Genomic DNA, 15766 nt, shown 5'->3' with positions numbered 1-15766 from the left:
ATATGGCGTGATTTTCAGGTTGTAAAAATAAGATTTAACTCATCGGTAATTACTCTATTTAAGTATATCGCCAGTGTTGATCAATTCGGTACTCAAATGTTTAAACGATTAGAAGATAATTCTCAACCTTTAAACAGAGTTTAGTTCGTTTAAAACGTTTACACATGTAAACTGCACAGCCCTATTTCCAGGCAATTTAAAGATTACAACAGGGTTCATGTGTTTTTTTTTGGTTTTTAGTATTTGCCAATAATATACATCAACTCATCCATAATTAAAAGTATTATTATCATTTATTATTTTATTATTAAAAGTATAAATATATTGGATGTTTAGGATGGAATGATTTAAAATGTTACTTAGTAACATTTGGGTAATGTATCTCTCTGCAGGTTAACGAGACACCATATGTAGCACTGACTTCAAAGCTACATTTGGATTGATTTTGCTACAAAACTGTTGGTGCCATAACCCGCCATCAAAGGAAACTTGAGGTACCTGAAGACTAGTCCCGACAAAATTGATTTAAGGAAAAACGATGTTAGGCAAAACGTTGAATTTATCGGACACAAACTTTTCTGTACTAGAATACACATAATTTCATAACTCCCTACTGGAGAGAGCATCCCAAGTTTACCTTCTCAGAAATTCTTCTACCACAGACTTCGACATGATACAGTTTTGGCAGGAGGTTGCAGTCGGGAAGGGTCATGACCTCTCCGTCGAGGAATGGACCTCCGTTTATCTCCAGGGCGTCATTGATGGTGAGGAGTTTCTTCATCAAGTTGGTTTTTAGCTTTTCATTCTTAGTGTCGTCTTTGTTTTTTAAGTATCTGTGATAATAAAGTCATACATAGATAAAATTTTAGGTTGGATTTCTGAGTTTTGCTAACACAATATCCACGATACAGGTATAGGAAAACCTACTAGATAAAGTATGACCATATACATATGTATGCATTGCTGCAAAGTACACACCATTTCTGTAACACAAATGATCAAATCCTCGGTACTCCATTTTGTTGATCAGGTCTCTCGCTAAATAAACAAACTGATGTGGACGTCTTTGACGATGGCTCTGTGACCTTTGATGATTGACCGTTGATTAATTGATGGATTTTAAATGATGGAGTCAAAACATTTCATGTTAATATATAGTCTATTCTAATGTTCAGTCTAGTCTACAGTACTGTAGGCTAACTATAACATTAATTTAGACCTATGTAAATAGTTTTGTAATTTCTTTAGACACCTCAATCATCTTTTCTTTCGCTAAGGAAGTCACTAGATCTAGACATTAACATAACCTTGATTGTTTCGGTATGTAGCGTTCTAGCATATTTACTGTTGTAGTTTTCTGTTTTCTGGTGTGTTACCCACTTTTCAATTTAAGTTACATTGTACACATAATGAACTAAGGGACTGTTACACAATTACCATGGAAACACACTGACGTGTAGAAATTATCTGCATGGATTGCAAAGGACAGGGTGTTGTGGGAGGGGGGGGGGGCGGGAGGAGGGGATATGCTATCATAACCAAACATATTCTTACTGATGTTTGAAAGGAATCAAGAAGTTAATAGACTCACTTTGACAAGGCAATAAAAACCTCAATTCCAACATTATGTGTTTCTTTGTCCTTGGGTTGGAGAGATTTCTGGTAGGATGCATCCAAATAATCCACCATCTCAGCCAGATCGAAATACACAGCCTCTCCATCTACTAAAATTGGTGGTTTCTTGGGTCCTGCAGGACAAAAAAAAAGAAAAAAAATAGAATAAATAATTCTCATGTTATCTGTAGGTGGCCATATCAATCTGTGAATCCTCTTGTGTGTTGTTCACCTTCTGGGTAAATGCTGAAAGGGACACAGTGTCATCATTTTAAATATGATGTCAATTCAGATGAATTTCACTTGCAATACATACAGGTCAGAGAGGAGCTAAGTAAATATTCTGTTTAACAATCCCTTTGCTATTAAACAAAAAATCAAGCCTCCACAAACCATTGATTTTCTCATATCTTGAACACCTGTTTCATGGATGCATGCATGCAGGAATGTCTTATAATGTAAAGTTTGGTTTAAGAAATGTCTAGTAATGCTGCCCAACCATTGACAGAGACATAGCAGGTCATTATTTCATGTCTGAGAATTTTCTCGGGTGGCAGGTTATTGTAGCACAATGAAGCAAATACTAGTGACTTACATGGAGCATGGAACAGAAGCATGGTACGGTATTTACCATATACTGTAACCACTTACCCTTTAAAACCACTTCTGAAATTATTCAAATGCCATGTATGTACTATTCAGACAGTCAGTGGGCATACTAAGAACGGGACCTGCCTCCCACAAAAATACTTGCTGCCATCCTTTTCCTGCCTTCCCCATCATGTTTCACAAATAAACCATGCAAGGACAGACCTTGCACATACAGTACAGTGCCTTGGGTCTCCTACTGTACAGTAACTTTTCCCTTTTACGCAGTATCTCACAGAAATCATTCAAGCAAATTAACTTCTGCTGTCTTTTCTAAACATTTTCTACCCATTATAAGGCACAGCAATGTAACTTTGTGTTTTTTTGCCCAACCCTTGTTCAAACTTTGTCCTGTACGTTGTTCTGCAGATAGTGATGTTGCATCAGACGCAATGACTCAATTCTATTTTCTATTACTAATATAACTAGAATCTACTGATGATGTCATATCTCTCTACTCATCTTCCTGCCCCTGCTGAGCAGGTCACCAGGACAACAGCCTAGGCTTAACAACAGTGAACACACTAACATGATAGGGACCTTTGACCCCAGAAAGTAACCTCACAGTAGGACACCGGATTGTTGTCCATACATCAACACAGTTGTTGTGGAATGAACCAGATATTGCATGCTGTACATAATAGGAAATTGAAACTAAGAAGTCACACCTAACAATAAGCCATACATACAGTATTGCCATTTTAATAGTTTCTGTTTTAACAGACCACCTTTGTTGGGCATTGAGAATAGCACATGATCACCATTGGATGAACACAATTGATGTGCAAATAATGCAATGTAACAAAAGAAAACCACTTATACTGTACTGTACTGAGAACAATGGATGATGGGTGGCACTGGCCAATCTACAACACAGAAATACAGATCTAGTCACTTATTCACTAGATTAATTTAAATAAGGCTACAATTGATTGAATTATGATGTTTAAGTTGTTTGGGTAGAACCATGGAGCTATAAACAGATAGCTTCATGGTAGAACAAATAAAATCCTTATAGTACAATCTACACCACAGAAACAGTTACCAGATCAGTTGCGACTGAAAGAAGTCTCAATTACAAATGGGCCTGTAAGTTACAAACAGATAAATTCAGAGACAAGAGAAAATAAACAAACAAACATTTTCTAAGCACTTTAGGCAGTAGAAGGAGAACAAAGATCATTGACAGGGAGGGTCTGGTCATGTACAGTGCTTAAATTCTGACACTTCAATTGCCTCTCAGACATTCAAGAGTATTGATTAGTTTATACATATGTGTCAGTAAAAGTTCAAAAGTGCTAAACAGGAAAATGACAAATTTGTTACAGTTTGAGCATGACAAACTTGTTACGGTTTGAGCATGAACTATGATTATTTCACATCCTGACCTTTTATGAGGCACTGTTTTCAACACCCTGATGACCAAAACAAAGATATGTTTAATTGTTTATATCACTTTAGCTTTAGACGCGGGAATGTTGGGAATGTTTACAATTTCAGTAGTTTGTGCGTAAATTGATGAGTTCTTTGTAAGTAAGGGTTCTACTGTAAATATATACTGATCTTACCAGAAGGTAACTCTCAAACATATCACATATTTACAATAAAGCACAAACAGTAAAACCTGGCAGGACCCCTCTTTGTTCAGGGTTGAATGAATCTGAGTCAATACTACTACTGAATAAACCATAGTATTACTTCCTTCTATTAATACTTACAGTTCAAGTACAGTGAGGTATGCCATCCTCATTATACAGTACCATATTAAGCACAGTATATGACACACCGTGCACAAGTATTGTAGCATTTTTGGTGAATTATGTAGGGCTTATTTTATTGGGTTGCAAAATAACTCAGGGAATATGTTTAGAGTTCAAGTTTTTGTACGTGGCTTTTTTTGAAAAAGCTCTGAATTTTTTCCTGTCATTGAATACTACTGTATAGTTTCCTATGTAGCACACTGCTATACATCTTTACACTTGTATAGCAACTTGACCATTTGGTATAGCATTTTGTGATATTTATGATCAGGACTGGATAAATTATTCCCTGCCTATGCTGGTCCAGTAATAATAATGTACCAGTGTACATGCTATACTGTACATGGTAGGCTACAGACCTACACAATTAGTCTAATAGTTCCACTGGCTCCTGATAGTCAGGCAGACAAACACTATGAGCTTGAACATTATAATACAGTCACATTTTTAAATATCACTGTGTTTTAATTTATAGACACTTATTACTTCACATCATGTTTTACTGCAGTAATTTTCAAGCATGATTCTTAAATTTCTTTCAAAAAATTCTAAATTTTCTTCATCTGTGGGTTTGGTTAAAAGGGAGCTCAAGAAGTAGCAACTGCCATTCCTAGAACTATAAACATAGTTTAAAAATAATCATATTAATATTGAGGATTTATAAAGCGCAGGCATATCCAACGATAACAGTGCTCAAGACGCATAACAATATTACCCAGGTCAACAATAACCTGTCAAGCATAGACATTCCCTCCACATGGCATTAGCTAAACAGCGCCTAACTGACAGTTTGTCTCACAGGTCCCCATTCATACACCTGGTGACCTGGATGAAGAGAGGCAATGGAGATAAAGTGCCTTGCCCAAGGACTCAACTACACACAAGCCTTAGATCACAAGTTCACTGCCTTAACCACTGGACCATAACACTTTTAATGATGTACATTAGTCGCACCACTTTAATTAGTGAGCCTCAGCAGTTTCATGGGCCATATCTCAAAGATTAAAAGTTGTAGAAGAATATATGAACCTGGACTGATGGCAGTTCTTTCTAAAGGACCGCAACATATATATTCCAACACTTACTGGTTAAAAGTAATTGTTTGTCTAATTCATCCTATAACTGGAGGCCAGTGACCTTATATTCAATAATTGGATCTGTTAGTTAACTGAACGTTTCAAATCTCTTGACTTCATAAATGCATTAATACTGTAGTATACATTCAACTCTCTAGTTGAGCTACAGTATAGCATGTTTTATAAATAGTACATACAGTAGTACAGTATGCCACTGGCAGTACTACAGTAGACTATATGCAAGAACAAACTTGAACATAAAACAGGTTGGATTTCAAAAAAAGTCCTAATCTCACAGAAGTTGCTACTTTCACTAAACCAATCATGTTTGCTCTTACGTACACACAATGTCTACACCATTGTTGTTTTTCTTAGTCAGGTGAACATTAAACTATACCAAAGACAATGTTTAAACAATAGATTTGTCACAATTTTTAAATGACTTTATAATTAATGGCTTGCATCCAGCAAAGCTGAGCTAACAAGATATGGTATCTGAAGAGTCCTCCATCTCCCTCTCCTAATAAACTGTCGGGCAATCCGTCATCATATTTCATGCAGAACTACACTCCGTCCACTTAGTAACTGAAACGACTCATTCATCATTTTTTCGGCTCAAATTTTTACAGCAAGTAATTAAGTATATAAACCTGAAGTTGAGCATCCTGTCTGAATCAATTGCACAGTGCACACAGAATTTAGCTGTATGTGTTAATGTTGATCGGGCAGACAGTAAACAGGGTTTGAAGGGTCTATTACCCGATAGGCTTACTGTACTACAGTAGGCTCTATCCTACTGTATAGGCTCCATCCTTCTGTACAATGTAGTGATAAATGATATCTGGATTACAAAAAATATTTACACAGATCGGTAGAGGAGTGGAAGGGGGTTGGGCCGGGAGAAAGACAAAAGGGAGGAAAGTCGTGAAATTATGCAGTTTATACAACTCAATTTCATTGTGTTCTTCAATCAGGTTTGATAGTATTGATATTTGTGGCTTATTATTTAGCAAGTCGGGGATGCTAGAGAGAACAGCTGATACATACTTTGGGAGATCTGTAGTGCACAGAGTGAAAGATACTTGCATATCCTGACCCCAAGTGAAAAGAAGGACTGGGAAGTAAAATTCCTGTTACTCTTCCAAGCCAAGCCTTGGGTTCCCTGTTTCGACCCCAAAGAATAGTGCTCACGAAGCATAACTCGTACACCGACTCTTGACTCAAGAATGGTGGGGATAAAATTCAATGAATTATCAACAACATTCTTCCCGGTACAATGATGCTGTGATACAAACTGAAGAGTCATGGCCAGTCATAAATTTAAATGTTTCAATGGCAAAGAGGGATTTTATTATTATAGCAAACTCCTTCCAGGCAGCTTAACTCCAAACTGGCATCTACAGTACTATGTAGCAATTTTAATGGCCACACCTGACTAAATAAAGTTCTTTAGAGTGGAATAGTGTGCAGGGTGCTAATACATCATATATGTTCCCTAAGGCATTTAAGTATGTACACAACTGTTACACAATTTGAAAATCACATTCTGATCTCTATGGAATGTGCAAATGACATAATGTGCTGTACACACACAGCCATTAAACTGACATCTACAGTATACTTCATGACATCATGTACAGTACTATAAGCCTACAGTACCATGTGAAGGGATTCACAAAACCAAGGTACAGAAATTTCATCATTTTAAGACTCTCTGAATAGACATTGATAATAGAGTTCAAAGTGCAGACTTACAGTATATGAGCTATATTAAAGAAACTCCTATGGCAAATACACTGTATACGTATTTATATGGAGTACACCTACACAAACAGTAGTCTTATCAAGTTACATATTATCAAAGCTGTACTGAAAGTATGAGATCTCTGGTCATAAACTCCCTCTCAAATTGACGACGACCGTTACAGTAAATACAAAGAATGGAGAGAGAGAAGAAAAGAAACACCAAAGGTTTTGTGATTCTCTTCCTGAAAGGGTTTTTACCCCGTTACCTTAATTAGAAAGAAAGTAAATGAGTTAATCATTTATGTCCAAAACTGAGTCCGAAACGTCACATCGGAGAGTTGCAGTTTCACTGACCATTGTAGTGCTATTTATAGCTTGCAGCTTGTAGACACCAACCAATTAAGTCACTATAAAAACATAGATTGCATATCAAGATTGCATATCATTTCTTGTACATTGCTAGATCTGCTAACACCAAATGATAGATACGGAAGAAATGAGAAGCCGGTGGTGAACTGGAAGTGGATCATCGAGGGTACAGTCTTTTCTTTGGGGGGGGGGGGGGGGAGCAAGAATGGAATGCATGTCTAGAGATGAGGTAATCATGACGGGACTGAAGTAAAATTATTTGCTTTTTCTACCCTTAAGGCTGAACAGACTGTCAAGTAATGAGATAGTTAACACTAAACAGTGATCTGAATGAAATTGAGGAGGAAATGGTAGAGAGGAGGGGGAACGGGGTTGGTCAATGGGTATACCCTAGAGAGATAGAAGGCATAAAAGTGTCGGAGTTCGAGAGAACTATAAATACTGTACCTGCTATTGCTTTATATTCTTGAGGTGGAGCCTTTGTGTTAATAGCCATCACCCTGAAGTTGAGGTCTTTTAACTTGAGAACCATGTAGACTCGTTGGCACAGAGGACAGTCTCCTACTGTGTGATTAACACCACCCTACGAAGAGGAAAGAAGGAAAATGATCGTAATGTGCACAAGTTGAGGGAATACAAATTTTCACACAGAAATGTTCACTTTCACCACATTTATAAAATAAACCATAAGTAGTGACAGTCACATACAGTAGCCAGATGGGTAACACTGTACAATGGTACCATCATGTACTAGAATGAACTGGACGATTTTGTATGATTCAGAAAATAGCAATTTATTTACATACTTCCAAGATGTATCACAAACTCTGAGAAATGAGGAAGCCAAAAGGCTGTGTGATTACTTGACACACTTAAAATGACAACATTATTTACTCTGTACTGTAGATTACGAACAAGATATTCCAGGTTTGACTAATTTTGTTTACCAAAGAGATACTTGCATTCATGTTGACCTACCTGTAGACTAGTTTGATGTTGACAGGGATTTTACACTTTGACCTCCATTGACCTAAAACGACCTTTGACCTACACAGAAGCAATAACTTGGTGGATCTGCATACCAAGTACAAAGTTGCTTGCTACTATGTTTTAATAATATATTGGTTTTTTATTTTAGCCTTTGACCTTAATGACCTCAAATGACCTTTGGCCCCCACACAAGACCAACAGGGTTCTTGTACACAACAAGGTGGAATCTTGATACAATGCACTGGAAAGATAAGGAACAAAACTCTCCTTTTTATACCTTGATGGAAGGTTGTTTACTAGTTCAAATCAGCCATGGAATAAAATATATACTGCTCAGAACTATTTCATCAGGCTTGGAAATTTGGTCTACTATCTAGGGACTAAATGCCAGTTGATTTCCCTACTTGCCACTGGTAGTGCAACATAAATGTTGCTTTTGTCTTAATTCCAGGATAGTGAAAATGGGAATATCTCTATGCCAGTAGATTTTCTATGCACTGGCATTTCTTAGCAAGCAGTTAAAATTGCAAACTTCTAGATATATTCAGTGAAAGCACCTTTTTACAAGAAAGTCATATTTCTTTAATTCTGTACAAGTTCATACAACTGAAACTTAAAACTCATTATAACTTTTCATTATAACTTTATGCATGGTTACAAGATGGAGAAAGTCAAGTTTAGTGCAATCAATTAGTAAACACTGAAAATTCATCTTTCTACCATCTGCTATCACAAGTCTGAGAGCTCTATCAAATATTAATCACACTTGTCAGGTTTTTAATCGTTCTTCCTCAAATAGTCTCTAAAAATGCTGCAGACTCGCGAAAGCATGTTCAAATAATCGGTGTTTAAAACACTGTCATACACATCCCTCGGGGGTGATTAATACTAACCTGCCGCTGGTATCATCATCACGGTAAAATAAAAGAGCAATTAAAATTTATTTTACAAAAAGATAAACAAAACTGTGATAATATGAATGTACTGTATACTGGATATATAGAGGCAGAGTATTAGTATTGTACACCATTGCTTCAGTACTCACTGTTTCTATAGTAAGACACCTAAAGTATAGAATAATGTACCTAAGATGCATTCAGCCCGATATTATTCAATAGTTGTAAAAACATTCAATTTCTATGATTGATGAAAAAGGCTAGATACATTATAACATAAAATTTATGCAATTGATTTAGACACGCAACTGCATTACAATACCACCACCAGGAACCACTTTTGTAATGCTTAAAAGCGGCCAGTCGATATACCAGTGCACCACCAATTTTGGTTTCTTTTTCAAAACAATATTAAACGGCTTTATTCGATCATATCAAATGTAACTACTTAGCTGCTGAATGATAGTTCTGTATATCAAAATGAGTAGAAAGGATGGTTCTAAGAAAATGTCTAGAGGTCCCTGGCTACACTCAAGTGGCACCTGCTTCCACCAAAATAGAGAGAGTATGTCATCTGGTCATGTGATCTTTTATTTAACTTTATCCCTGAGTACTACTACCCATGTCAGGACTGAAAATTTCAGCACAATTTGTGGGAAGTGTTGTTACGGTGTTTTAGATGACATTTATGGAAAATGCCATGTACTACCAAATACTGTATATGCACCCAACTGCAACACCTCCCTTGCAACACCTCATAACAGCCCGTTAAAGTGAAACTATAGCGTCCTCTGAAAAAAACAAGTCTGATAAAGCTCATTTTAAAGCTTGTATTCTCTATCGGATCATAACATTTTGAGAAAGTTATATATATTTATAATACACATTTATATATAATATATATTCATACAAAATACATAATAATTAATAAAATACATTTATATATAATACATATTTATAATACATATTTACATATTTATAATTTTACTTACAATAGCTAGTCTGCAACTTAAATATGGGACCTGATGTAGTTACCAACTATTCCAAAATTTTTGGGTACCACAAATTTAATGTACTGTATATCAAGTATTTTGCATCTGATTTTGCAAAACTTTCTATTTTTTGACCCAATTCATAATGTGTGTATCAATGTTAGTACAGATAATGCTTTTTGACACCAATTATGTTCCTTTAATGGTCAAATCTTTATGTATGTTCAGTAGTTTTGACATACAAAAACCTCCACAAACAAGGTAGGTAGGAGTGGATTGCTACGAATGAAAATCTCAGGACAAAATCCCTCAAGTTGGACAACTTCTGAATGGTAGATTCAGAAGGAAGAGGGGGGATGATCCCAGGAGGGGGGATGATCCCATGAGGGGGATGATCCCATGAGGGGGATGATCCCATGAGGGGGATGATCCCACGAAGGGTCATTTTGGGTGCAGCGCAAGACTGTTGACCACTTTGTAGCCTATGTAGATTGGAGTGTGTATATGTATAAGAGATGGGGATGAAGTAAATAAAGTACCATCTCATATGCAAATATCTTATTATTTTTTATTTATCATAATATAACAATTATGTACAGTACAGTACAGTCAACTTAAGATCCTGCACAACATATCATGACCTACTGAAAGAGACAAAGTCTGTAACATGCTGTGCACATCCCGGAAAATCTTACATGAATGTCTGTCTTTTCCAGATCTTTATATGGTCTTGAGAAAAAACTGCCAGTAATAAAACTGAAATGTGAGAACGGCATCCACCCACGCCAGTGAAAGAAAAGATCAGAAAAGTCATGTAATGTCATGTGATTCCAAAATAGATTTTATTTTATTTTTCTTCTTCTTCTTCTTCTTCTTCTTCTTCATTTGACATACTGACACTGTAACAAACTGTGTACGTTGCAAAAATATTTGACTGGTAAAGGTACAATACACTTAACCCCTTAGAAATGGTTTTGCATGCTTTACAGCTCTACACACATATATAGTGTGGCCGGGTTTGTTCTAGATACACGGTTACTGTGTGGCAACAGCATACATGTGGGTTTGTTCTTGGCAATTATCTGTATACATGACAGGTTTGCTCTAGAACGTAATTCCAATAATCCCTTCACAAGCATCAAAGTGCATAGGATTTGTCTTTTAAAGTCAAGTACCTACAGTATATGCTGATTGCTTACACTGTAAGGAGTGTCTAAATGTACAGAACATTTAGACTTTTCTTGGACCAAATATTTTGTGACTGCAATTTTACCAAACCTAACGAGAATTACTCAAAGTAATGTTATGTGTGGCCGGTATTGTATCGTAAAATGAGACCCACCTCTAAGCACTTGCGATGCAATTCTCAAAAAACATAGTGTAAAAAAGGCGATGCTGTGTATCTGTCAAAATTTTCAGTAATTGCAAATGAGTCAGGAAAAAAATCACACAAAGCCAGGATTCGCCGGCAATAGGCAATATTCTTTGCAAATATTTTGGGGAAAAAAAACACAAACCGTGAGCTGCAATATGATTCATTCTTATTTGCATTAAACCCTGACATCAGACTTAAATCACCAATATATAAAACCAATTTTCTAACTTTCTCTCAATACTGATTTGCAATGAAACTTCAAAAGTTGTGAAAATGAGACTACTGTACATTGTAATTGGGTGTTATTACCGAATAGAAAGTTATCAAACCGAACTAAAAAAGTACAGTAGGTTAACATGGTTTGGAAGTGGTTTCACAAATCACGGTGAAGTCCAGGCACCCCATCGTGGTACATCCTGACCCTTATCCGTTAAGCAGAACACTGTCAGAGGTGATTCATTAATATCAATTTCACTTTCATTTTGTGTACATATTACTACAGAACATGTCTCTGATTAATAAGTCTAGTTTTACAGCCCGTGGCTTACAAGAATAATAATAACTTGGCTGAAGAAAACCCGCTAAGAGAAAGCCACTAAAACTAAGCCACCAAAACCCATCACCCAAAAATGTTTTAATGCAAAAGTTGCTTACAATTCCAAACTTTGTTATGGACTCAATTAAGTTGTTTAGTTTTAATGTGCAATGTGTCACACCATACAAAATGGCGGGTTTGAAATGAACTCATCATCCGAAAACAAGTAGCCATGGTTTTGGAAAGTTTGACTAATTTAACAAGATGTTAAGATAAGCTGCTACCAGACTAAATTACTTGCTTGTGCAAAGGCACCGAAAAGTGACAAATATCACTCAAAACTTGACCACTTCTGCAGTAATGCTTTTTAATACACTGAACTATTTTATGTTGACCTTTGGAAGACAGACCTGCTCCCTTAAGCATGCAACACTCCGGGAGCCATTGTACTATATAGTAGCTTAACGCCTTTCTGAATTTTAATGATATTTACTTAACCAGTGTTCAACTCAGTTCATACTCAGATAGCTAAATTTTTAAGTTGACTGAAGATACACTTAAACTTTGACATTGAATTTACCCGACATTCATACTTGTAAGATATGCACAGTAATAGAGCTCAGCCCTAGCTCCCACTACCAATCAAAGACTGTCTTGGCTGATCTGATGTCTGAATCCGTTGAGGAGACCACCAGTAACACTAGTAAACACAAGACAGGCATTTACCATTTGTAGTGCATTTTTTAATGAGGTACATTAAAGCTGTGTGTGAGGACAATAGCTGTGTTCCTCTCGCCATACAAAGACGTACATAATACACATCAGCCTTTAGTCCTCTCCATACTGTACTGTATACCAGCACAATTTGCCACACATTTAGCAGGAGCTGCCTAAAGCAAAACTTTACACCTAATTTCAATTTTCAATGAAGTGACAGAGGATGTGGGGAAGATCAAATAAAATCTAATAAAAAAAAATAATCAACATTATTAATTTTTTCATACAGTATGGACCGACAACAACAGTGAGCATTGAAGAAGCATACTACAATTTCTCAATCTAATTTATCTCAGATTGCATCCCAAAATTTGTTTCAATGGAATAAAGAGTTTGTTAGAACTTAGAACTGGATATTGCTTTGCTGTGTGCCTGTGAAGGCCCCTTCGAAGCTTTGTGAAGCTGGGTTACAGGCTAATTCCTATAATAAAGACTTGGTAAAACCTTGACAAAGTCTCATACTTTTCAAAACAAGCTTTGACATTCTGCATTGTAGTTAGGTTAGACAGGAAAGAAAAGAGTGAAGTAAACATTTAGTCATATACAGTAGCTTACATGAGGCATTCAAGTTGAGTCTTAGGCTTTATTGTAGGTCTATTACAATGGGACCTTTGTTGTCTAAATGATCATATCTAAGTGTTACTCATTATTAGTGGTTATAATTGGCATAAGGATTGCACACTATTGCAGCAATATTGGACTGTGGAGGTACATTAAGGATGTGCTTTCCAGGTACTTAATTTTTACAAATAGGGTAAATATGAAGCCACTGTAATACTGTGGTAGCTCCATTGAATATGTAATACTGTGCAAGAAAAAAATTGCAACTTGGAGACTTCTGTTTAGAGGGTCATTTTGTATTGTAAGTTAATAATACATATATATATATTATAACTTCAATGGCAAGTAAATACTTAAGACATTTCTGTATTTGGAATTCATAAACCACTTCATCAAGATAAAAGGATACATGATCAATATCCTTCTACACAGGAACTCAGGTGCTTGAACTGTAAAACCTTGATTAATTTATTTTTAGGTTGCTAATTTAACACAATGCTCACACCATTATTCTTTGACCCCAATAGTTCAGCTTTCCAGCCCACACTAAGTTGTCACAAGCAATATAAAATTATCTATGGTATCAAGATAAACTGTCTGGAATGCTAATGCCTTACAAGTGAACAAGACTCCTTGACCATTGAACTTTTCAATCTCTACTGTTTGGTCAAGACCGTCAAGTAGTCCTGCTCTAAAATTGATCAGGTTTAACTTCATGGCACTAAAGTCTCCATAAAAACACATTTTAACAAGTAGCTACAATATAAACTTGAAAGAATGACACCTTTCTTTTTTCCTGAAAGAGTAATTCTGTATAGGCAGTGATAAGTTTTGTAACGTTATCTGAATAGATATAGCTGTTCATTAAAGTTTTTCTTCAAGAAATAGTCTAACTCCATTTCAAATTTAATGAAGTTTTCAAAGTTGGACAAGTGCTGCTGGATACTTAACCCTGAACACTCACCCACACAAGTTTGTAGTTTTCTTTTCAAAACTTTGGGGTGGGGGCCCCTCGTGGAGAGAGGGAGGGGGGCTGGGCTTGTGCTTTTTTTGTCAAATTATTGGTGGCCTACTGTAGTTGCGGTCCCGGGTGGGACTGATCCCTTCTTGAGACCGGGGAGGCATGGCCAATAATTTTTGTCAAATTATTTGGTGGCCTAGTTGCGGTCCCGGGTGGCACTGATCCCTTCTTGAGACCGGGGAGGCATGGCCGCTAATGTATATTCAAATTCCAATGGTCAACATGCTTTACGGTGTGGTTTCTGTCCTGGGAGTATGAAAGACTGGAATACGCAATCCTTGGCTGATAAGGAGAGCCCTAGTCTTGAGGTGTCTAGATTGCCCACGCATTGTTACTAGCACTGCTGCCTGCGTACCAACATCCTCATTGTGATACCCGAGAGGGTTTTTTAAGTATTTAACACAAGTAGAAAAGGAAAAGCTAAAAACTCAGTTTGAAGGAAGGTTTCTTTTCTTTTTGAGGGAGGTGGAAGGAAAGAAACAAATGCTGATATTACCAGCACATTTACATTCTCCATATGAATAATCAGATAACAGTTAGTTGTTTGGTCCATAGATCTTGGGTGTTAGTGGTTCCCTAAAATAATAAATTCGGTCTGAATATGCTTTTACTTAATAAGAACAAGATACAAAAATTAAGATGAAATCAGAAGATATGTATGGTGAATTTTCATGTAACCACAGAAAAGATTTTACATGATACAGAATCCTGGCAATATTTATTTCTGCTTCACTAAACTCCATTTTAGCTACTTTAGTCCTGCTAACATGGGGCCTTATTCTGTACAGCCTACACTTATGTTACAGGTAAGCAAGACTTAACTGTTACTCGTTACGCCTAATTTAGCATAGGCCCAACCTAAGGCCAACCTGAAGTGGATGAGGTAAACAATAAGCTCAGCGCTAGCCTGGTTTTGGTTAGGCTGAATGCCATCTTCATCTTTGTGTCCATCTGAATGATCCAATAATATTTGGTAGTAACACACATGTGAGTTGGTGTTTGCTTCACCTTTCGGCATACTTAGGCCTTAGTGAGGGACTAAGCTACTCATAATATAGTCATATTGGTATGAAATGGCCACACGTTCCCAGTCAATTGAAGTAGCCTAGCCTATTTGAAAACGCGAATGAGCAACAGTAAGATTATTTTATCAAAACCAGCATCAAGTACAAACCTTAATGTACAGAGTTATCATATTAGTGCCATCTTCCGCAGAGTTTCCGTCCATCTTGTGATAGTTGGTCGTGTCAAGAATGGAATTTGAAAGCGAGCAGAACGGCTGTGCTTATCGGTAAAGCGAAACGTTGACAGGTGCAATACGGTGTGTAAATTAATACCAAAAAAGTAGGTTCACACATGCAATACAAACGCACGTAATACAGGTAGTAGTATTTGGTACATGTACA

General features: G+C 36.6%; 1 protein-coding gene across 1 annotated transcript in view; it reads right to left on the bottom strand.

Moving 5' to 3' along the window:
* LOC139962421 (chloride intracellular channel protein 4-like) overlaps positions 1-15766 on the bottom strand; it is a 21143-nt gene extending 5377 nt beyond the window's left edge. Inside the window, exons 1-4 of the mRNA XM_071962353.1 lie at positions 15535-15766; positions 7661-7796; positions 1592-1748; positions 638-833 (exon numbers count right to left, since the gene is read on the bottom strand). Of these exons, the coding sequence (XP_071818454.1) occupies positions 638-833; positions 1592-1748; positions 7661-7796; positions 15535-15588 (543 nt within the window). The 5' untranslated portion in view covers positions 15589-15766. The remainder of the gene's footprint in view (positions 1-637; positions 834-1591; positions 1749-7660; positions 7797-15534) is intronic.

Source organism: Apostichopus japonicus, chromosome 21 (genome assembly GCF_037975245.1).
Source record: "Apostichopus japonicus isolate 1M-3 chromosome 21, ASM3797524v1, whole genome shotgun sequence".
In the NCBI taxonomy this organism is placed as follows: Eukaryota; Metazoa; Echinodermata; class Holothuroidea; order Aspidochirotida; family Stichopodidae; genus Apostichopus; species Apostichopus japonicus.
This window is presented reverse-complemented; position numbering and strand designations above follow the sequence as displayed.